We start from the raw sequence: 25,537 nt of genomic DNA, 5'->3' as shown, positions 1-25,537 counted from the left end.
ACTTTTGGTTCATGTTCCCACAATTTTTCTGAAACTGGGACATCAAAGTTTTTGCAGATGTGCCAGCAGATTACATTATAAACTCTGTTGTGTCGTTGTGTGTACAGCTGTTCTGACATGAGTTTGTTGTTTGTGTGTGTGTTCGGTCATTCAGCATAACATATTCTCTTTACTAACCCTACCTCCACCCCTCACCTTTCTGTCTTCTTTATTTTTCATTGTCTCTCTCTCTCTCTCTCTCTCTCTCTCTGTGTCTCTCTCTCTCTCTCTCTCTCTCTCTCTCTCTCTCTCTCTCTCTCTCTCTCTCTCTCTCTCTCTCTCTCTCTCTCTCTCTCTATTCCCACGGTACAGCAACATTTGGTGAGGCATAGCTCTCCCCACCTCTCATCCTCCCTTCTTCACTCTTCCCTCCTTCCTAGCTTCCCCTCCTCCTACCCCTCTCTCCTCTATTCCTCTCTCTCCCTCTGTATTTGCTAGTATTAAATAAAGCCATTCTCTATCTACAGTATGTGTGTACATCCAAAAAATATCGAAAAAAACAAGGCTGGCCCCATCTCCACCAAATTCTGAATACGTGTTGGTCGTACCCAGAAAAAAAGGGGGGGGGGAGATGACTTCCCATTGCTTCAAAAGGGAGCGGGTGTTTCTCATCATGTAAATGTAATTTATGAGTACATTACATGATCAATTTCCTGATCAAATGCATCGCAATAGTGCTTAACTAACCTGTATGGGGGTGGGGAGGACCCTAATAAAATGTGTGGTCAATTTATAGTCCCTTTTTATTTGCAGAAATTTGACCTCATGAAAGTTGAGTACAAATAATTTATATACAGATGTTTAGGCTCATATAAAAGCTCCAATAGGACTGGGAGGTGTCCATACATACTAATAGCGTCGAGGGAAAGGTAAAGTATCCATATTAATAGTGTAGAGGGAAAGGTATCCATATTAATTGTGTAGGAAGGGTCGAGAAGCTCAAAAACCTTAAGGTGAGCACAAGCTGACATCTCAAATGACTGGGTTTACATCGACAAACAAGGAGTGAGTTGGGTGAGACAAATTTTCCATTGCAGTATATCCTAATATATCCTTGTTACCTCTGCCACCACAGACACAAACTCAGCTTTATATATTGGATAAGGTGACAGTGAGACACCTCGCCCCAAACTGCCATATTTGCATGATATTTCCAACTCTTGTGAATCTATTCTTCTTCGTCTCCCTCATATAAATCAGAAAATAAACTTTCTATCCTCTAACATATCATTTTTCCATGAGTTTTTTTCTTCATGAGTGGATAAAGAGAGGGAGAAGAGATGACACCACCTCATTAACCCTTCTATGCCCATCTCCATTTATGTAATCGTCTTTGATTGAGAATCATGAAGGATGAAAAAACAAATGAATGTAGACTTCCTATACATTTAAGAAAATGTATAACAATTAACATATTGATGCAATGTGGGAGATTTGAGTTCTGTGGAGTTCTGAACTTTTTGCTTTATGGAGCTTCGCAGAGTTATTTTGGTTCTGGGGATGATTACCACTGTGTAATAACAGCAAAAGGTTTGGTTCAGGAATCAGGATGGAGTACTGGGGTTGGGGTTTGTGCTCTCAAGGTTAAATCATATCGTATGCATATTGGGTTGGGAGTTCAATTACGAGTTGAGCTTACAGGTGTAATCATTTCAAAGTCGGACTCGATAGCTCATAGGTAAGTGTGCTACCACTGTACATTCCTACCAGGACAGGGTTTAAATGAGGAGCACCAAAGATGTGGTCATCGAGACAGACAACAGAGAGAACTATTATTTCTTATATCATTCGAGTTGTACCTGTACAATTAATATATCTTAGACATTATAATACAACATTTTAAAACATGCTTGGTTTTTTCAAAAATTAAATTTTTTTTCAATAAAACAAAAAAATTTAAAAATATTTCGCAAAAGTCAAGATGCAAATGATTCAAAACCCAATTACAGCCCGATCTGTGTGTCTTAAAGCCGAAATACAACAGCTTGGGTTTGGGCTTTTTATCATTCTCAACTGAAGCCCTGGCTCATGATGTAGGGAACCTAGGGTTTTATTCAATACATCTAATTACAAGGAATTTTTATGCACAGGAGGAGGCCACCCAGCCCTTCATGCATGCACCACACCAATTCCAGATTTTAAAATAAATCCATCAAAACCTCATCCCTTGATGTGCAGCCTTTTGGCTGCTACACTGGTACTCATTTTGCCAACCTCAGAAGGATGACAGGCTAAATCAACCCCCTGGTGTTAATTCAGTGGAAAACAGACTTCAACTCAGGACCACAGGATCCCAAGCCATCACCCTACAAGTCACCACCCTAAACATTAAGCCAACACCAGGTTAAAATGAGTTTGTCTATTGTCTAATAAACATCAGAAAAGAGAAAACATGCTCATTTTTTTCATGCGCTGCCTCGGTTTTTCTTTCTTTGATTTCTCTAGGATGGTTCTCTGGAAACTATTGAGTCAAACTCTAACAATAAGTGGAGCAAAGAAGAGAAAGACTCAAGTGAAGAAGAAGAAGAAGAAGAAGAAGAAGAAGAAGAAGAAGAAGAAGAAGAAGAAGACTCCATAAAAAGTGATGATGAAGAAGAGGAAGAGGTGGAAGAAGAGAAGGATGAGGAAACACTTCTTGCAGAATTATCACAGGAACAGCTTCAGCAGCTAGAGCAAGAGCTGGAGGAACTTGCTCCGGAATCTTACCTGCCAATTGGCCAGCGGCAGCGTGACCACGCAAGCCGGGAGCCCGAGGCTGGTTTCAATCGGTATGCCCTGAGAGAGTTCCTGCAGCGTGAACAACACATACTTGAGGCTGAGCGTGTCCCTGCAGTACTGCTCAATGGACAGGTGAGCCAATCACCACACACAAGAAAATAACACCTGTGATCTTTCAATGAGGCAATGTGAAATACATCTTTCGCACCACATTGTGTTACCCCGGACTGTTACCCACTTAAGCTACACAATCATTGATTATCTTTTCCATTCAGCTTATAACTCTCAACAGTGCCATAAGAAAGATTGATGGTAGTAATTCAGCAATTAATTACAAGAATCACTGATCAAGGAATCTAATATGTAGAGGAGAGTTTGTGTGTTTGTTCATTTATGCATTCGAACCCTGCAGGAACCAGTACAACGAAACTTTGCACGGCCTCCTCTTTCATCCAGAGGAAGGTCAACAGCGATGTTTGGATCAAAAAAAAAAACATTGAGAATTAAAAAAAACAAAAAATTAATATCAGATAATTGGCCTTCAGGCTTCGATCGGTTCTTGTGCTTATACACTGCCTGCGTTTTTTTTTCCTGGGAGTGATCGTGTAGTGTGATTTGTGAAGATTGTATGTTGAGATACATCGTTATTTGTTGTCAACAACACAAATTTAATTAATACCGTGTTTACACATGCGCCTTTTATTACAAAGATTGCTTCACACCGGTTTATTATGACACCTCTGTGTTCAGATCTCGAGGGAGTATGTTACATACACCGTCTCAGATTTTTTCCCAGGAGTAATCGAGTAATAAGTTTTGTTATGACTGTATGTTGAGATTGAATGTAGTAATTTGTTGTATTTAAAAAAGGAAATTAATAAAAAAGTTAAAAGAAGGAAAAATAGTCCAAGCACATTTTGCAATTCATACATTTGGTAATTCATACAAAACCATGAGGCCAACATTCCCCAATTTGTCATGCAGGAAATATTTCAATACATATTTCATTGAATTTCCCCAAGTTACACTGGTTACTTCAGCGAGGAAGTCAATAAACCAGGTATTTCTGCTTTTCTGTTCTTGCATATGGTAGCTTCGACTGTCAGGGTAGCTCTCATTTCTTGGAGCACAGCTGTGCCACTGATGCTCTGCCTCTCTACTAGTACACCGGTACTCATTCACCAATCTCAGAAGGATGGCAATCTGAGTCAACCACACCTAGTGTTAATTCAAGAGCCAACAGGGCTCAAACTCAGGACCCTAAGATCCGAAGCCAGCCACTCTGAAGTGATCCGAAGCCGCTAAGCCAACACCAGGCTTAGGTATTTCTGCAAACTTCCAAACTGTAACTCACAAAAGTAGGAGTGATCAAACACAACTTAGATAGTCACCTTCTAGTGTCCGGAATGCACGGCGCGACCACAGGTATTTGAATGTGTAACAATCTTATCATGATAGACTGCAACTGATTTATTTTCTTCTTTTTTACATAGTTCATGATATTTAACTGACAAAGGAACATTAAAATGTGTCATTCTCTATTAAATTGTAGCTCAAATTTACTGCATGAGGTCTCCCACTTGTTACTGTGCTGAATATATAAAATCTTTACATTATTGGTAGGAACATATTGCTTTAACTGGCTGTCCTATTCAGTGTGTCCCTTAAGTTGGTATTATGTTTTTGGGTTGTCCGTCCGGAGTACGTATGGCCCGTGCTAATTTTCTCTGTTTTCTCTGTAACTGCTTATCCGATTGGCATGAAATTTTCACCATAAGTGTGACTATTCATGTAGAATGCTTTAATGATAATTATGACATCATAGGTCATGTGGTGTGGCAGACATGCTGGAAAAAAGGATAAAACTTTGGACCTATGTATCTCCGAAACCACTCCATGGAAAAAAGTGAAACTTGGCACATGTGAAGTACTCCCCATATCTGGTGACGTCGCGATGTCGAAGAGTGCCCTTCCAGCTTATTTATTGAATACAACAAGCATACACATCTTTCCAGTTGAAGATTATGTCGAACAGTCAGAGTAATGTTTGCAGTTTTGTTTAGTACTCAACGTTTTCACCTTTTCTTTCAATTATGTTAACTTTCTATGTTTTCTTGTGAACAAGCAGTTTGGGAATTCCTTGATTCAACGTTCTCCAACAAATGGATTAGCCGTGGTGAACCCATTGCATGACCACCAAGATGCCTGGACCTAACTACCTGTGATTTTTTTGTGGGGTTTCATTAAGGACAGAGTTTATGCCATGTGCCCACAGTCCTTGGATACCTACGGGATCGCATCCCAAATGCTGTTCAGGGCATATCCCGTGCCATCTGTGCGAAAATTAGACATAATTTTGTTCAACGTCCCCAGACGTATATTGAATGAAAAGGTGGACATGTTGAGTATTAAACGAAACTTCAAACATTACTCAAACTGTTCCATATTCAACTTTTTAGCTCACCTGGAACTTAGTTCCGGGGAGTATATGAGATGTAGCGACGTCCGTCCATCTATCTGTCCATCCACAAATACTTTCAACTTCTTCTCTGAAACTATATATAGGATTTCTATGAAACTTTACCCCAACGTTCATCACGGTGTATGTACCAAAGTTTGTTCATGAAATTAAAAAAAAAATCGGGCCCAAAGGGAGTCTCCAGGGGTTTCCTTGAAGATTCAAGATTCAAATGATCTTGAAGGCCTTGGTTTCCACGGCATCAAGCTGAGCAAGGTGTGAGACAGGGGTGCCAGCCCAGAGGGGAGAGCGGGACTCCATCAAGCTGTGGGTGAAAGCCTTGTAGGTGGATAGAAGTGCAGGTTTGCCAAGGATAGACTTTGTATGATGAAGGATGCCCAGTAGGAGAATGGCTTTGGAGGCCAACTTTGAAATGAGGTTTGCCCAAGAAAGATAATGGCTGATAGTGAGACCCAAGAGTTTAAGCTACTGAACTTCTCCCAGAGGATTGTTAGGAAAGTAGATGGGAGGTTTTTCCAGACTGTCCTTTCAGAGAGAGAGAGAGAGAGGGGGGGTGAGAGTGAGAGTGTGAGATTTATCTGGATTGAAAGACAAATTCCAAGTGTTTGACCAGTTGTCATTCTATCAAGTTCCAAAGAGAGGGAAGCGGTTGCCTGCTGACTGCCTATCTGAGGGATGAGGGATGTCACTGCAGAGGGTGGAGTGCTCGGCAAAGAAATATAGAGGATTTTTCAGAAAGTCAGAGAGATTGTTGATGACAATCAGAAATAGGACAAGGCCCAGAACACTGCCTTGTGGCACTTCAGTCCTGACAGGGAGAGGAGATTAGAGGACTCCATTGAGAGCCAAGCATGAGCTATGAGAGTAGAGTAAGTCAGTAAGCCATGTGTTGAGTTGGCCTTCGATACTGTAGGCAGACAGTTGTGCCAGACTGTGTCAGAAGATAAGGCATTGTGCCAGACAAAGATAAACAAGGCCAGATTGTATCAAAAGTTTGAGATATGTCTGGAGAGACAGTCCAGATCTCATGTCTGACATTGAAAGCCTCCCCCCATTTTTGGGAGTTTGTATGCTTGTTGCGAAGTTGTATACAGTATGCTTGTTCTATACAATAAATAAAAATGAGCCCCTATTTGAGGGTCAGCCTGTATATCTCATCTCACAAATCTACTCTGTACAATGGCCTGTTCTCTCTTGCAGGACAATTTAAGCACCCTGCACATAATCCAATGTCCCTTTTCTTTGTAATTAATATGATCCTTTTTCCTTGTGATTAAAGTCTATGGGATTTATTTAATCCTTCAATAACCCACTACCAGAATGCCAACTGCAAATGCATGCAAATTTTCAGTGCAAATAATGATTAATCCTTGATTGTCTTTGCAGCACAAAGTTCAAGATAGCAAAAAAGTTTGGGATGTGAAAGAAGAACGGGTGCAGGAGGAGTTGGAGGAAGTGCAGCGAGAAAATAAAGAGAAACAGGGGGAGGAAGAAGAGCGCAGAATAAAAGATGTCAATAAGACGTGTCAAAATAAAAAGATCACACATATTTCCAATCAAGTGGAAACAAAGATCAATGGAGTTGATTTGGGAAGTGACATCACAACAGAAGGACAGAATGATGAAAAGCATACAAATGCTGTGAATGAAATGTTGCAAGTAAAGAAAGAAGTAAAAACAAGTTATGATAAGGATCAAGAGGTGTTGGAAGATCATGAGAAATTTGATAATGACTGCAATGATGATAATAACATTACCGAGAAAATGAAAGCTCCCGAAATGTGTGCAAGTACAGAAAAAATGGAGGGTGATGGTGAGTGTCCGACCGCATCTGAGGAAACCAGCGAGAAGACAAAAGAGCTGCACAATGAATTTAAAGAAAAAACTGGTGAGATTGAAGGTAAGGGAATGAACCACTTTCCAGATTCTGAACAAAAGACTGAAAGCAAAAACTCAGAGGAGGATGCCAAAGACAAAAATGCCAGTGGGGGTGAGGAGAACAAGATCAAGAAGATGAAAGGAAAGTTGGTAGGAAAGATAGGAAATCTTCCAAAAATGCCCTTTGCTCTTCCTGGTCGACTTTCGGGAAATCCTACAATCGTAGAGGATGCACTTCGCGGTGTGAAGAAAAACGATCCATCACTCACCGACGTCAATCTCAACAACATCGAGAACATCACGAGTCCCGTACTAGTGGATTTCGCTGAGGCCCTCAAGAAGAACAAACACGTCCATAAGTTCAGCATCACCAACACGCATGCAGACGACAGCGTGGCCTTTGCCTTGGCCAACATGATACGAGAGAACCGCTCTTTGACTCACCTCAACCTTGACTCCAACTTCATATCGAGTAAAGGGACCGTCGCGTTGGTGCGTTGCCTGCAGTTCAACGAGACGCTTACCGAGCTCCGCTTCCATAATCAGAGGCACATGCTCGGTATGAAGGTAATAAACACTGCGAATGCAATCAATCAGTTCACTATCATCACATGTTCTTTCGAAATATTGCTTCCAATACGAGCCATTCGCCCTATCATTCAATCCGATATCTGTGCTATTTAACAGATATAGATATTTGTTTGAAAATACAATTAATGCCTAAGAGGGGATGTTTTGATCCGATGTCCATAAATCTTTTTCTGAGCATTATTTTGACTTTGTCAAAGCGAATCAGTTTGGCTGCCATCTACATACTGTATGCAAAACAAGTATAATAGACATAAAATATCATAGCCCCCGTCGTTTTAGTAATCTTGCAGTACGGAGTTAAAGGGCTAGCCCATGTTTATGTACAACTAAAATGGCCGCCAGTCTACCAGTCGGCCATCTTTGATCAGATCGCAAAAAAAAATGATGTGCATACGTTTCCCATCACATGTTGTCTTTTTGCCAAGTACGAATAAAATCGGTCCATACATGTCTGAGATATGGTTGCGGACGCACACATACACGCACAGACACGGAAATTGAGACCTAATCCATAAGCCCCCATTTTCGACTAAGTCCAACGGGGACAAATCATGGAATTTTTTGAGTCCCTCGAGGTGTATGCCAATCATTCCATTTCCCTTCTCTCACCTTGTATCCTTTTCTTTCCTTCCCCCTCCTTTTCTACACTCCCTTTCCACCCTCTTTAAATTCCCAATTTATTCACTGCTCTCTCTCTCTCTCTCTCTCTCTCTCTCTCTCTCTCTCTCTCTCTCTCTCTCTCTCTCTCTCTCTCTCTCTCTCTCTCTCTCTCTCTCTCTCTCTCTCTCTCTCTCTCTCTCTCTGCCTTCCAGCACCCTGATCAAAAGATTCTAAATTCTTACGACGGCAGAAGGCTACTTCAGCAACATCCTGCAATGGACTATAAACCTATCCAGGGGTATATTATCTGCAAAGGATAGTTCAATATCAATCATGGGTGATAAATACCCCCAGAAGGATATGGGAATTATAAGAACATCAACAACTCATGGACACAACTAATTATACAACTTGCATTATACAAAGGGACCAATGGTATTAGTTCTTTAATCCTCACTCAGAAACCGTGCTTTGACACCATCCTCTACTCTTTCCACACTCTTCTCCAGGTGTTTCTCAGAAGGTCTCTTGCCTTCATCTTAGAAAGAAGCCAAAACCAACCCTATTCACAAGAAGGGTTTCAAGTCTGATCCACTCAAATACAGATGAGCCACTCTTCTCCCTATTATAAGCAAAGTGATGGAAGCTATCATTGTTGAAAATCTCAAGCATCATCTCTTCTCCAAGTCTCTAATCTCTCATCTTCAGTTTGGCTTCCTCTCGGCTATTCTACATGGATGTGTTGCCTTTTTTTAAAAACTCAATAACAATCGGATGTTCACAGACTCAAAGGAGAGTACAGAGCCACTCTCAAACTTTAATACTCTCTGGCACCTTGCCGTACTTTCCAAGCTGTTTGCCAGTGGTATTTTGGGGACCTTCTTGAATGGTTATCTCCATTTTCTCCACAAGTGGAAACAACAGTTTTGTCTTTATAGTATTCTGTCTCATGACCTTCCTCTTGAGGCTGCAATGCACTGCAAGCCAGCACCTTAAGACCAAACCTATATTATTGGTGTACTCCAATGACTTCACTTCTGTACTATTTTGATGATGACTCCAGCTTGTGCCAAACAGTACACCGCATTCTGGAGATGCAGGCTTCCACAGCATCCATGTCTGTCTGCAGATGATATAAAAAAAGTCATTGTTCAGCCACCTGGAGAAAAAGTCATTCAATGCAGGAAACTCCTGAGCTCTCACTCTGTCTCGGTACGTATAAGAATTGACTGTTGAAACCCCCCCCCCCTTTTCCCCTCTCCACCTCCTCCTCCCCAGTTTACATCTCTGGCCAACTCCTGGTAAAAGTGCAATCCCAGGAGCAACCTCTCTGTGGCAGACTTTATCTCCAATCTGGAATCAATGGCTGGTTAATACCTTGGTATCTATTCTGTGGCTGGTGCAGAAACAAATCTATTCTGAGCCAAGCAAAGCTCACCGCAACGTACAAGACCTTGTTCCAAGAGTATCACGAAGTTTATCTTCACTCTGAGCTGGAGCAGCTCCTTTCATTTTGCTCCCCCGCAGGCAGTTCTGTCCAAGGCTTTTTGTGATATTGATATCTACTGGTAGGAGGCTAAGTCCCAGGGCCTGCTTTCCCCAACTGTAGTGTGGTTGGTGGATGATTATTTTTTGTAGCCTCATGTGTGGCCTTCATAACCCACCCTTCCTTCTGTCTGCATGCAATACCCCAGGTCGCACGCATTCTTCCAGAAACACCTGGATTTCCTTCCCAAGTCGAAGCTGGATACTCATCTCCATTCCCACAGGCCTCTCATCTGTGACACAAAGTCCTTGTGCCTGTTGCTTTGTACTTTTTCCTCCAGACTTTCAAGAATGCCATCCGTCATCACCCCATGTCCCCCTCCTCGCCCACCTCCTTTCCCCCCAAACGTCTGCTTTACTTTTGTTGACTCCTTCCACCATTTTTTCTCTTTTCCCTCTTCCCTTCCTGTCACTCAACTCGTTTGTGATGTGTCTATGCGTTTTTCTCTGTATGTTCCCCCTTTTGACTGGCATTTGGAGCTTCTTATGAACTCCCACCACTTTTAGCCTTTATTCCTTTCATTTCCTTCTGGAAGATATGTCGTCTGTCTTGACCGTCCAACCATTCTCTTCCCGTCAGGTGCCAGCATATTGCTCTTTTCGGTATATTGATCCTCCATGTGCACCAGGTGACCAATCCATCTCCACCTCCGAATTTTGATTTCTTCTACTATCTTTTTCTCCCTGTTAGCCTTTCAACCTCTTTATTACAAACCATGCTAGGACAGAAGATTCTCAAGATTTTCTTATGGCTGTTGTGGACAAAAGACTCGAGTTTGCATGTTATTTCTTTGGTGATTTTCCAAGATTCACATCCAAATAGAAGGACTGACCTCACATTGCTTTTAGAGATTCTTATCTAAGCTTGATGTTAAACTTCTTTTATTTCCAAATTTCCATGAGTCTCGTGAATGCATCCATTATTATACCGTCGCCAGAGGAGAGGGTGTTGCATTTGGGCCCATTTGTTTGTTTGTCTGTCTGTCTGTTTGTTTGTTTGTTTGTTTGTTTGTTTGTTTGTCCATCTGTTTGTTTGTTTACACAGAATGTGAGTATGTGTGTCAGGTCAGGTATGGGAGCATGTGCCAGAACAGCGCGTCGCTGCGTCCACTTTCCGCCGGTACTCCAGGGGCCTCCGTCTGGCCATCCCCCAGGCAGATGCCAGGCCCATCCCCATCTCCTTGAGATGATGGTCAACCTGCTGCAACCATGAGGCACGTGGTCGGCCCACTGGCCTCCTCCACTCATGAGACTCCCTCGCTGAGAGAATCTGGTGAGCAGGATCAGCGTCAGGAAAACGAGCCACATGTCCATACAGCCGCAGCTGACGCTCACGGACTATGCAGGTAACAAATCTCATCCGAGTCTCTCTCAGCAACCGCTCGTTGGACACAAAATCCGACCAGCGATAGCCAAGGATTCTCCGAAGAGACCTGGTACCAAAGGAATTAAGTCTCCGTCTCAGATCCTTGGTCAAAGTCCAAGTCTCGCACCCATAGAGCAAGACTGGAAGTACCAAGGACCTGAAGACTCGGACTTTCGTCCTCCCGCACAGGTACCGGCAGCGCCACACCCCATGATCCAGTGAATCCACGACTCCCCAGGCCCGACCCAGACGTCTATTGACCTCCGGCTCACAACCTGCGGAGACATGAATATCACTGCCAAGGTAAGTGAATCTATCCACGACCTCAACATCCTCACCACAAACAGACACAGACAGGACAGCAGCATCCAAGATGTCACCGAAAGCCTGGATCTTTGTTTTGACCCAAGAAATCCGTAATCCCAACGGCTCCGACTCCTCATTCAGCACCTCGAGGGCCCCCAAGAGGATGTCTAAAGTCTCCGTAAAGATGACTGCATCATCTGCAAAATCAAGGTCCGAGATCTTGACATTGCCAAACGATGCACCGCAACTTGATCTCTCCGACATCCTCCCAAAAATCCAGTCCATACAAGTGCTGAAAAGTGTGGGGGCAAGTACACATCCCTGACGAACTCCAGTAACAACTGGAAATAAGTCAGAGGCGGTACCACCACACTTCACAGCACTCTCAGTACCAGAGTAGAGTTCAGACATCAGATCGATCAGTTTCGGTGGCACCCCACGAAGACCAAGAATCCTCCAGAGGACATCCCGATTCACTGAATCGAACGCTTTACAGAGATCAACATAGGCTGCAAGCAGCCCCTGCCGAAACTCTCGTCTGCGTTCAGTGAGGACACGAAGAGCAAGGATACGGTCAATCGTTGACCTCTTTGGTGTAAAGCCTGACTGCTCTGGACGCTGGTGCTCAAGCAGATGGTGGCGAACCCTATCAAGAATTATCCGAGCAAAGACCTTGCCCGGCACTGAGAGCAGCGTCACCCCTCGGTAGTTGTTGCAGTCTTGGCGATCACCCTTCCTTTCCAGAGAGGGACAACAAGGCCCCTCTTCCAGTCAGTTGGGATGATGCCTGTGTTCCAGGCAGAGCACAAAACTGCATGCAACGACGCGAGTGCAGCATTTCCACCAGCCTTGAGAAGTTCAGCATGGATGCCACAGATCCCTGGAGCTTTGCCCCGTTTCAACTGGTTCACCGCAGCCCGTGTTTCCACAAGCGATGGTGGACCACAGTTGATTCCAGGGTCAGCAACAGGGATTGTAACACCCTTGACGTCCAACTCGACAGCTGGGGGATCAGCCTGGTACAACCGCTCAAAGTAACCGGCCCAGCGGGCCTTCACTTCAGACTCCTCTGTCAAGAGCCTACCACTCTCTGCTCGAACTGCAGTGCTCCGAGGGATGGGCTTGGATGAACGTAATGCGCGAATTCCCCTGTAAGCGGGACGAGAATCACCTGTCCACAGGTGATGCTCTACCCCCTCACAGATTCCTCGCACATAGGCCTCCTTGTCCACCCTCAGTGCACGTACAGTTTTACGCCTCAGCTCCCTGAACAGCTCAGCTCTGCCATTCAGCCTGGCCCTGCGACTCTGGTCAATGGTATCCAGTGTCCCTTGAGAGACAAAATTCTTCTTTGCCCTGCGGTGAACTCCAAGGCATCCACCGGCAACATCAAGGACGGTGGTCTTGAAGGTGCTCCACAACTCTTCAGGACCCCCAAAGCACCCAGACCCCCAAGTGTCCACTCAGCCTGTTCGCAAACTCCTCAGCTACTCTCTCATCCCTGAGCTTGGCAACATCCAGCCTAGGCTGGGATGGTACCATTCTCCAGGATTTAAGGTGCAGCTTTAGAGTTGCTACAACAAGCCTGTGGTCAGTATTGAGGAACTGAGCACTCCGGTAGACCCTGCAGTTCTGGATCATCCTCCAACGACCGTCAATGAGGACATGGTCAATCTCCTTTGCCACACCGCCAGCGTTGGAATACCAAGTCCAGCGATGAGCTTGCGGGCGCTGAAACCATGAACCAGCCACCCAAAGTCCATGACTTCTTGCAAAGTCAAGGAACTTAGTGCTATTCTGGTTCATAGTTCCTGACCCATGGGGACCAACACACACCTCATAACCATCCCTATCAGTTCCAGTCGATGCATTGAAATCCCCCAAGACTAGAAGTGTATCTCGTCTGGGGCACTGATCAACCACAGACTCGAGTGTGGCGTAGAATGCATCCTTCACGGTAAGATCACTCGCCTCAGTCGGAGCATAAATAGAGACCAGGGAAATGACACCTAAGGAGTGACGAATCCTTAATCTCATAATACGCTCGTTGACCGGTGTTACCTCAATTATCATTGGGGTCAGCTTATTGGACACAGCTACAGCAACTCCTTGGGTATGGTAACCATCAGAGCGACCAGACCAATAGTAGGTGTAACCACCCACCATTATCTCGCCGCAATCCGGTCTCCGAACCTCAGAGAGAGCTGCAATCCCGATGTCCAAACGCTTGAGCTCAGATGATAACAGAGACAGGTGATCATCCTCTCTTAGGGATAGGACATTCCAGGCACCCACCCGAAGGGGCCGCCTCAGGTTAACCCAAGGAAACCGCCGTCTGGTGGACGACACCTCAGCACCACTCCGACACACTCTCCCGCAATCTGACCCAGGGATGTTACCCCGTGGTTTCCCTCCTATCAAAGATTGGGGGTCCCGAAGGCTTTGCCCCAATCCCGTCATCTGGTGAGCTGCCCTGCGAAGGGAAGCTGCACAGGAGGTACTCCCACGGAGTGGGTTTTCAGATTTTTTTGCGTTTTTGCGTTTTGCGGAATGAAGCGTTTTACGGTGGCTGGAGTGCAAATCCTGCCACCAACCTCCTAATAAGAAGTAACCCAACTGCAGGAGGACGTCCGCAGACACAGTTGGGCACTAGATATGGATGGCCGTTGGCTCACAAGGAGCTCCTCCGCCCTTTGACAGGTTTTGTTTTTAATCCTGCTGGGTGTCCATATCCAAACACCCTCCTCACCAGAAAACCTGGTGAGGGAGACGGTTTAGTCGCCGACAACCCGACCATGGAACAGGTTAGTACAGGTTTACATGGTACCTGTAGCAGGTCACAGATCGAACCTGACCTGACAAAAAGTATGTGTGTGAATAACTTGTAACACTTAAGAACCCGAAACCCTTCAAGACCACTAAAACCTTTTAGACCCTTTACAACCCCAAGACCCTGAGGATCCAAAAGACCCAGAGTATCCAAAAGACCTTGAGGACCCCAAAGACCCAAACAACCATGAGGATCAAAAGGACCCCTAAGACCATTTAGACACCAAAGACCCAAGAACCTCGTTACACCCTTTCGATCCTCTTAGACCCTTTAGAACCATGAAGACCCTTAGATTCTTTTCTACCCTTTAAACCTTCACACCTTTCAGAGCTTTTCATACCCTGTAGACCCTTTTGACTTTTGGACCCTTTTTAGACATTTTCAGACCCTATAGACCTATTCAGACATTTCCAAACCTTTAGATCTTAAATTACACTTTTTCGACCCATTTGACCTTTTAAGACCCTTTCGACCATTTTGACCCGATAGACCCACACCATTTGTAACTTTCATTTGCAATCAACAACCTTTCATTTCGTACATCCTTCCATATATTTTCCACAAAAAATAAAGTACACAAAACAAATCCTGGCAAGGGTCTACAATCTCCGATTGCTCTTTCTTGTTACCTTTTGCATCTGTTGTAGTAAATCTGCATCTCCCCATCCTGTTATGGTAACCATGGACCCCAGATACATCAACTTATCAACATATTTGGTGAATTGTCGTCCATGATATTGTTGTTGTTTGTGTGTGTGACATGTATGTTCATGCTGTCTTTTTTGACTCTGTTAATTTTCAGCCCTACTTGCACCGTGTACTCCTGCAGCCTATTTGCTTTCTCCTGAATGCTATTGTGTAAAGATTGTGACATCAGGTAAATGTTATCTCCAAAGCAGAATTCCTGCAGCTGTTGGAATTTGTCATTTCAAGGTATCCCCATTCCTTCTCTGCTCAGTTGCTTTCCACAACACCCAATCCAACACCACCACCAACAACAAAAAAAAAACAGTAATGGAGACAACATGCAACCTTGTTTGACCCCGGTGGTAATTTCACATTCAGATAACAACTTATTGTTGCAAATTACACAGGATTTGTATCCATTGTAGGTAATCTTTATCATCTGAACAAATATATCTGGTACTCCATACAGTCTCAGTCTCTTCCACGTTGCCTCTCTATTCATACTGTCGAGTGTCCAATGCCTTTTCAATGTCAATGAATGATAGGTAAAGGATTGCATTCTATTCATTGCATTGTTCTATTATTGTTCTTAGTATTTTGTTTTCCATGTAAGTTCCCCTTTTATTACCACTGCCAGAGGAGAGGGTGTTGCATTCGAGTCTGTTTGACTGTCTGTTTGTCTGTTTGTCCACACAGAACGTGAGTATGTGTATTCATTACATTAGACCCTTTCGAACCCTAAGACCCTTTCGGACCTTAAGGCCCGGTCACACCTTGACGTTTTAGCCAGCGATGGCAACGTATTAAAATGTATGCAAAACGCTGGCTTACGTTGAACTTTTGATGTTTTTTTTTTAAAGATTCGGACGTATTCATAACGACTTGGTCTTATGTATAACGCATTGGTAACGGACACAGAACGTTTCGTTGTGTTATAGATAACTTATACCAACGAATGCTGAACCTGTTGTCGGCCTACACAACCGATGCCCAACGATAGTCTAACTTAGGCATAGCGCGTTGCACGCATCGCCGACGATGTCGTGACGTAGCCTATTAAAAGGCTGACGCACAACGATTCGAATCATAACTGCAGTAGAAATGGAAGTGTCAACATCGCGGTCACACCTTGGCGATCTTGCCAGCGTATGCCGACCTAAGAAAAATGTGTCTAAAACGTTGGGGCACGTCAAATACGGTATGAGTAAGTTTGGTATACGTGAGTACAACGCTAAAGTACGCTATCATACGTTGTAGTAAGTAGAGTACGTCAAGAAATTTTAAACATGTTCAAAATTTTACGACGTACTCGGCGTATGACACACGTTCCGCATGCGATGGGGATAAGTTTTACACACGATATGTGGACGCTTACACACGTCCACAAAGGGTTCTTATAAGCTACTCATAAGTCGAAACACGTCGCGGTAATGTCTTTTTTACGCGAAACTTAGTTCTAACTTATGTTTGACGTGCTTTGAACCAATTCTTTACGTAGTCCCAACACACATCGACGTATGTAGACGTATTCCAATGACGTCTTCCGGTCGACAAAAAAAAAAATTAACGTGTTTCTAGGTTACAACTGCCATATAAAGACGTGTTCCCAGCGGTTTTGGGAATTGGTATATAAAAATGCTGCTCATAAAAGGGGAACCCAACAGTGTTTTCAAGTCCTTTTTGAGTCGATGTCCATGTCAGCAGTAACAGTTTCAGCATCAGTATCAGTATTAGTAGTAGTTTGTTCATGTTGGCAGTAGTAGGTGAGTGTGAGGGGGAGGGTGTGGGTTATGATGGATCGTCCTTGCGTTTAACGATTTAACGATTTAAATGATAAACTCAACGATTTAAATGGCTCCATCTCCACTATTGAAAGTAGAGGCTTGCGCTCAACAATTGGATTTTTTTTACACTCAACGACTTTGAAACGGTACCACTCAGCTAGTTTCATTGTTTACAATGAACGATTTAAATTGCTGTCACTCGCCTTTGTTTTTTGACGCTGGGGTTTGGAAATATGAGGCGTTTCTTCTGAACGTGTTAAAACGCTCAAACTCGACTATTTTAAATAGACGCTGCCGATGGACAATTGGAATCATCGCCAAGCTAGACATCGAAGTGTGAACATCCTCGTCATGCCGAAGAAAAGTTTGAAGAATGCTGCAAATAAGTGTCCTGGCCGTGGCCGTGGACGCTGACGCAAGGACGATCCATTATACCGACGTCTTTCAGCCTATGAGTAACTTAAAAGTAACGTCTGTCGATGTGTGGCAACGATCGCGTAACGTGCCAACAACACGTTAATCATAGGTTAGAAATAAGTTTCGGGTACGCTAAACATTACCTCGGCGTGTCTCAACTTATGATTAACTTACAAGTAGCATGTGTTGACGTCTGTCAACGATCGCAGACCGTGCCTACAACTTGTGGCCAGCGTAGCGGAACGTGTGAGTCATACGCCGGCATACGTCGTGAAATTTCAAGCATGAAAAAATTTGAGGACAACCGAAAAGTACAACGTTTAAAGCCAACGTACAACGACATATGGCAGTGTTTTTCAGCGTGCTCTCAATGTTATCAAAACTTACCCATAACGTATTCAACGTGTGCCAGCGCTTTAGAAAAAAAATTCAAAAATCGGCATACGTTGGCTAAAACGTCAAGGTGTGACCGGGCCTTTAAAGACCCCTAAAACCCTGAAGACCCTCTATAACCCTCCAAGACCTTTAAAATGTTTAGACTCCAAAGAACCCTTAAGATCCCAAACACCATTTAGAGTGTAGACCCCTCAGACCCTTTAGACACCTGAGATCCTTTCAGACCCATTAGACCCCAAATACCTCAAAGACCCCTAAGACCCTTCTAAATTCCTGATATCCTTTAAGACCCCTCTCTAAGACTCCAAAGACCTCAAAGACCCTTTAGACCCCTAAGACCTCTAAGACCCATAAGTCCCTTTGGACCCTTACCAACCTTTAGATACTCTTAGACACTTTAGAACACCTAAGTCCCTTCGACTCCTTTCTACCCTTTAGATGGTTTTTGACCATTAAATAAGACCTTTGAGACCTTTTAATACACTGTAGACCCCATTGACTTTTATCCCCTTTTTAGATGTTTTAAGATTCTTTACAACCCTTTATACAATTCTGACCCTTTCGAACTTAACTCACACCCTTTAGACCCCTTAGACTCTTCAGATCATATTTACCCTTTAAACCCATTTAGACCTTTTCAGGCCTTTTGACCATTAGATTTTCAGACCTTCAGACCATTTGACCTTTACAACTTTTCAGACCTTTCACCTTTACACATTTACAACGAGACTATTCGGACCTTTCATTTGCAATCAACAACCTTTCATTTTGTACATCCTTCCATTTATTTCCCACACAAAATAAACCGCATAAAACAAGTCCTGGAAAGGGTCTGCAATATCTGATTATTCCTTCTGGGTGCATTTTGTTTTCTATGTATCCTTTTACCACCACATAAACTTGTTGCCCTCTTTAATAAAAGCCCCAACCTAACCTCTGTGTATAAACAAAAAAAAACTTGACTGCCTTGCATATGCAATATGTAGTTGACCCTTTGCACATAGTAATATTTGACCATCTTGAAAGTAAGTAATGTGACAAAACCTTACAACAATCGGTCTACAATCTCTGATTGCTCTTTCTTGTTGAATTACACTCTCACTGCACCCTGCTTGTTACACTCTCACTGCAGGCTGAAATGGAAATTTCTCACCTTCTGAAGTCCAACTACACGCTGCTGAAGCTGGGTTACCACTTTGAGCTTCCTGGCCCACGCATGGTAGCCACCAATCTTCTCACTCGTAACCTAGACAGGTTGGTGAACACAAATTTTGTTCTGTACAAGGAAATCAAAACTCTCGGGCAGGTGAAAAGGAGGCAAGCACACTCAGTAGAACGAGGTGCATCCTTGTCATCATGATATGATGTATGACAATTCCATTGTCGAAAAATTCCACAGAAAGGACACTGAAATAACAGAAGAATACATGTTGGCTCAGTATATTTGGTAACCCCAGTAAGCACTTAAATTGTGTTGACTTGAAGGAAGTGCTAAGATTAGGCCACAAAAGGTTCAAATCCCATGTTCTAGATTTGTCCATTGCCTCCAGGGGAAGATACTATATCTTGTTCTCCATGTAAAGACACACTCTCTTCATTCTGTCATCTTCTATGTAAAAAAAAAAACAAAAAAAAGTTAAGGAAGTATACAATGTATGCATATACAAAAACACATTCAGCAGTATCTCTTCACTGGAATGATGACCTTGAATCCACGTGTCACACCATTACTTTATGAAATGGTCCTGACCAAGAGGGGGCACCTGCCACACATCCACCCTGTTTAGACATCCATTACAGTTTTAACGAGGTCTTCAAATTATAGCCAGCAAATAACTGCGGCCATTTATTGTGTTACAAAATGTGTTTGGTGCAGATATGTTGAGATGTGGCAGAAACTTGTGTAGATAAAGGCTACAGAAATTACAGCACTTTGATAGGCTGATTAAGATGGGGTTGGTGAGGAAAGAAAATGTGCTCGAGTGGTAGACAACCCGAGCTGCTCCGGGTTCATTTCGGACCTCACTATCAATGGAGTGTCAATTTACAGTGGTGGGGTGGGCAAACAAGTATTTGTGTTACTGACAAGCATATATATATATATATATATATATATATATATATATATATATATATATATATATATATATATATATATATATATATATATATATATATATATTGACAAGCAGAGGCATAGTACAGAGTGACAGTACAGAGGGACAGTGCAGGTACTTTTGCTGTGTATCGCTATGACTTGTAAATAAACATCCAGTCAACTTGTGGAGCACTCGCCAAGTGGTTTAAGCACTCCAGCAAGCATGCCACAAACAACAGGTGACAAGGAACGGCTGGCTTGGCAAGCATTTAGCGATTGCCGATCTGTCATGTGAAACGCCTCCAAGAGATGCCCGGAATGTCAAACTATATCCGCATTTATAAGCATTGCAATGTATCCAATGAGTCATAGTTATGATGATCAGTAAAATCGATGATATAAATGAGGAAAGTAGGAAAAAAAAAACTTCATCGGAACCTTACAACGATTCCCGACTCCAGAAACACACACACATTCCTGACAGTGCACGGACATCCGCACCGCATTTCGCTTCCTCCCCTTCCTTCCATACCCTCCACTTTGGATGGACAAAGCCCACTTGTTTGCGTTGAGTGAGCCAAGGGTCAAAACCAAGCTGTGTGTGTGTGTGTGTGTGTGTGTGTGTGTGTGTGTGTGTGTGTGTGTGTGTGTGTGTGTGTGTGTTTTCCATAACTCCAAAACCATGAAACCTAGTGGCCTGAAACTTTGTTTGCATGAGTGTAAATTGGGTGTTTGGGTGAATTAAAACACTCCTTTTGAAGATAATTACTGGCCTTATTTAATTTTATCCTTTATCATGCGCATCCTCAGATACCTCATTCTCACTCGATGGGGTCTTAATTTGCCAGTTTTTTTTTTTTGGCCTGCTCAAAGCCTTGACTTGGAACAGGCCGCACTGATTTCATTACCTTGAAAGTGAAGGGTATGGAAGGGAGGGGAGGAAGCGAAATGCGGTACGGATGTCGGTGCACTGTCGGGAATGTCGTGTGTGTTTTTGGAGCCACCGCAGCTGAAGACCGAGTGTTGCATTTGCCCTCAGAACCCCTTTGGTAAGCCTGACGTCAGCACAACTCACCCAGATGGATCGGCACATTCGCCTGACAACCCATGGTTCGGCAAACAGGAATGGCTTGGCAGACAGGAACGGCTCAGCAGACAGACAGCAGTGGCTCAGCAGACAGACAGCAGTGGCTCAGCAGACAGACAGCAGTGGCTCAGCAGACAGACAGCAGCGGCTTGTGGTTTGTTTACCCTTTTATTGAGTCTGGGGCGAGGTGTGGCAAAGGCTCTTGAGGCTCCCTCTTACCCTCTCGTGTCGCATCTCCATGGACCCAGCTGGTCTGCTCCGTCACACTCATACGCCCGAGCCATGCCCGAGAGCACAGCATTAGTGTTTCCTGCAGAAGTAGCGTTTGCGTTTTTGAGAGTAATATTGAACATGTAGGCACTGCCTCATCCGGTGTCGTGCTAATGTTGGTCTTTAGTGTGTGTCGGGGTTATTGTGATGTCGGTGTGGCTGTGGCTTGGAAAGGTGCAGGTGGAAAATAGGATGGGAAAATGGATTTGAAGGGATTGAGGATGGGAGGTTTAAACAAGGAGGGGCTTTACAGGGTTTGAGAAGTAAAGACTGGAGGCTTTCAGGGAAGCATGGGGAACAGAGGATCAGGAGTGAAAGGGTGAGGAATTGGGATAGATGGAAAGCTGAAGGCAAGATGGATGGATGGGTGAAGGAGGGATGGATGGATGGAATGATGGGTTGGAAGTGGGATATCTCCAGAAGGTGGGAAATGACAATGGGGTGGAACATGCTAACACTCACAATGCATTCCCCCCCCCCATCCCTGATACAGGGGGAAGATACCTGACTAAGTACATTTACTAATGAAATATCTAACTAGTGAATCCTTTTATGCGTTGAATGCTCCACCTTGGGGTCCATTTTTACAACTGCAACAATATGACTATTTATTGAGAAAGAGAAAAACAAAAGATCTGGTGAAGGCAATATTAGTGCAATATGATATCAAAAGAGGTTCAGAGAATAGACAGGTGGCATTTTTTTTTACTGCTTTTTTCAGTTGTATGCCCATCCAAATTAAGTATGTCTATCCAAATGATTTTATCAATAATTACCATTGCACTATGTTTTTCCCACAGGCAGCGACAGCTACGGAGGGTAGAACAACAGCGGCAAGAGCAAGAAGAAAGGCTCCTGGGGTTTCAAACATCTTGCTTTGACATTCAGGCCTGTGTCACTCCACCTCAAGATCTCTCTCCAGAAATACACCGGCGGGCTGGAGAACAGGGCAATGAATGGTTGGGAAGCCAGAGCCCTGCACGACCAAGTAGTCCAGCCCAGCAGAATAAGGTCTTCGTTGACATCAATGCAGCAATGAAGGCATCAGAGGCAGCGACGGCACGGCATAAGCCCAAAATTGCAGCATCACGCTGGTTGCGGAATGAGAACGATTTCCGGCATGTTTTGCAGCCATTGAGCAAGCGCAAGGTGAAACAAAATGAGGTACCAAATGACAAGTGTCTTCACGAGGAGCTCATGTCAGCTATTCACAACAGCAATGTCACCATGCTGCGGCCAGTATGAGGAGATGCCACATATCACCACTTACGCAAATTCACATGTCCACCAACAACGTGCAGATTTCCTCTGTTGATACCACAGTCATTGTCCTTGGTCTGTGAGGGTACCAAGTTGTTTATTATATAACCTGAATGTTTGCAACAAAATTGTCATTACAATAATAACAAATATGTATTAATGGTTATGAACAAATGGTCTCCTTTCAGATATCATGTCTGCATATATGGAATGCTTTACTTATTTAAATTCAATGAGAGGGTTATTATTGTAGCTACTGCCTGGTAGCATTTAAGTATCCATCAATGCTTCCATGAGTGAAGTGTCAACCATACAGTGTGTAAACTGGCATCAGGTGGAGACCAAACCAAAAGGAGCAGACCAGATTAATCCTTCCCTGAAGGCAATCAATGAGCCAGCTGTGTTTTTATACCATCAAGCCAAGAGTGACATGGTAATTCTGCCCAAAGTACACGACATGGCCAAAAGTATTTGGACACCTGCTCGTCCAACATCTCATTCCAAATCATGGGCATTAATATGGAGTTGGTCCCCCCCCCCCCACCTTTGCTGCTATAACAGTCTCCACTCTTCTGGGAAGGCTTTCCACTAGATGTTGAAACATTACTGCGGGGATTTGCTTCCATTCAGCCACAAGAGCATTCGTGAGGTCGGGCACTGATGTTAGGTGATTAGGTCTGGCTTACAGTCGGCGTTTAAATTCATCCCAAAGGTGTTCGATGGGGTTGATGTCAGGGCTCTGTGCAAGCCAGTCAAGTTCTTCTACACCGATCTCAATAAACCATTTCTGTATGGACCTCGCTTTGTGCATTGGGGCATTGTCATGCTGAAGCAGGAAAGGGCCTTCCCTAAACTGTTGCCACAAAGTTGGAAACACAAAATCATCTAGAATGTCATTGTATGCTGAAGCGTTAATATTTCCCTTCACTGGAACTAAGGGGCCCAGCCCAAACCATGAAAAAACAGCCCCAGCCCATTATTCCTCTGACACCAAACTTTACAGTTGGCACTATGCATTCGGGCAGGTAGCATTCTGCTGGCATCCGCCAAACCCAGATTCATCCATTGGACTGCCAGATAGTGAAGCGTGATTCATTACTCCAGCCAACATGTCTCTACTGCTCCAGTGTCCAATAGTGGTGAGCTTTACACCACTCGAGCTGACGCTTGGCATTACAGGTAATGATGTTAGGCTTGTGTGCGGCTGCTCGGACATAGAAACCCATTTCATGAAGCTCTCGACGAACAGTGCTTGCGCTGACGATGCTTCCAGAGTCAGTTTGGAACTCGGTAGTGAGTATTGCAACCGACGACAGACCATTTTTCTTTTCTACGCGCTTCAGAACTCGGCGGTCCCGTTCTGTGAGCTTGTGTGGCCTACCACTTCGCGGCTGAGCTGTTGTTGCTCCTAGACATTTCCACTTCACAATAACAGCACTTACAGTTGACCAGGGAAGCTCTAGCAGGGCATAAATTTGACGAACTGACTTGTTGGAGAGGTGGCTTCCGATGACGATGCCACATTGAAAGTCACTGAGCTCTTCAGTAAGACCCATTCTACTGTCAATGTTTGTCTCTGGAGATTGCATGGCTGTTTGCTTGATTTTATACATGTCAGCAATATGGGTGTGGCTGAAATAGCTGAATTCACGGATTAGAAGGGGTGTCCACATACTTTTGGCCATGTAGTGCTAATCTGAGACTTCAAAAGCTTTGATCCACATCTGTAAATACTGCTGTATACATCTGGATTTGAATTGAAACCACAATGTTCAAAAATTATTCCAGTCTAGTGTTCAACCCACAAGGAATTGTATTCGATGCCTAACTGTATTATCCAGGTGTTTTTACTTTGGAGAGAAGTGCACATACCTGGATTGAGATTCAATTCTCGACCCAGCCATAAACTGTCACCTTGGTATTTCGCAGGCAGGATCAATGCCTGTGCTCTCACTTGGGTGGACCTTAAACTGGGCGTCCCATCTGCCAGCATTAGTTGGTGGACGTCAAAGATCCCATGGTATCCTTCGCTAAGAGTAGGCGAGGTATTTGTGAAGGGTAGCCAAATTCCAAATCCCACAATGTCCACTCTCTTATATGCTTTGACTGCTCACGACTCTTTTATTCAGGGCCGTCAAAAATTAGACATTTTCAGGGTCGTACAAAAAGTATGGATGTTGAGTAGGTGAGTGGGGGGGGGGGGGCAACTACTCACATACGGCTTTAAATGCTTTTTGAAAATGTCGATTTAAAACCTGCAATTGATTGCAAAACACCCAGTTAATAAAATAGAGAAAAATCCAACTCGAACATCTTGCATCAAGTGTGTAGGACATCACGATGAGTCCGAGCCTCAATCTGAACCTTTACCTTGATCAAATCCCTACATGAGCATTATACTGACAGGGCATGCATGCCTCCTTTCACAGCCAGTCATGCTGTGTTTTCATGGCTGGCCATGAGTGTTAGTGGTAACCTCTATTACCTTTTCCATATGTGTGCGTGTACACATTGCTTTGTGTATTGTGTGTTCAATCAGTGCCCACACTCCCTTCACCTTTGACTTGACAAATGAAGAAGGTTTGAAATTTGAAAACGTTTAAGTGATAGCCCATTAGAGAATACAAATATCACCCATATATACAAAAACAAAAGTGATGATACAGTATAAAATTCTGTTTTGATGAATAATAAAAAGTCTTGACAACGTGCTTTATTTGTTTTGATTGTTTATTTTGGTGCTTATTGTTTATTTTGGTTTTGGTTTTGGTGCTTCCGATTGTTTACTTTTGTGAAAATATATATATATATATATATATATATATATATATATATATATATATATATATATATATATATATATATATATATATATATATATATATATATATATTGGGGGTGGGGTTCTTGAAAAGTGCAACTTTTTGTAGTTCTGTGAAAATGTTGATAATTTTGATTTGCCACTTAATCCCAACCAATCCTCAAAACTCCATTCATACATAGGTTAGTGTCCATCGGTGGGGAAAGGTTTTATGTAATTCAATAAGTACATGTTATCTGTGCGTGTCTTTTCGTGAAGGGCTGAATTTGTATTTCTTGTCAATTTTGTTTGCTTGTAATTATTGTTTCGAAACTGTGCATTCTGATTTGTCATTACAAATTAATTGTCGCCACCATTATAATGCT

The 25,537-nt window shown here is 43.4% G+C and overlaps 1 protein-coding gene across 1 annotated transcript in view; it reads left to right on the top strand.

Moving 5' to 3' along the window:
• The window catches only part of LMOD3 (leiomodin 3), a 28,398-nt gene extending 3,336 nt beyond the window's left edge, over nt 1–25,062 (top strand). Inside the window, exons 2-6 of the mRNA XM_085852411.1 lie at nt 2,485–2,551; nt 2,585–2,889; nt 6,623–7,681; nt 18,769–18,890; nt 21,892–25,062. Coding sequence (XP_085708537.1) covers nt 2,485–2,551; nt 2,585–2,889; nt 6,623–7,681; nt 18,769–18,890; nt 21,892–22,336 — 1,998 coding nt within the window. The 3' untranslated portion in view covers nt 22,337–25,062. The remainder of the gene's footprint in view (nt 1–2,484; nt 2,552–2,584; nt 2,890–6,622; nt 7,682–18,768; nt 18,891–21,891) is intronic.
• The last annotated feature ends 475 nt before the right edge of the window (nt 25,063–25,537 follow it).

The sequence above is a fragment of the Eptatretus burgeri genome, chromosome 13 (genome assembly GCF_056783735.1).
Source record: "Eptatretus burgeri isolate ZD-2024b chromosome 13, Ebu_testis_v1, whole genome shotgun sequence".
NCBI classification, from domain to species: domain Eukaryota; kingdom Metazoa; phylum Chordata; class Myxini; order Myxiniformes; family Myxinidae; genus Eptatretus; species Eptatretus burgeri.
The sequence above is the reverse complement of the archived record's forward strand: the minus strand, read 5'-3'. Positions and strand labels throughout refer to the sequence as shown.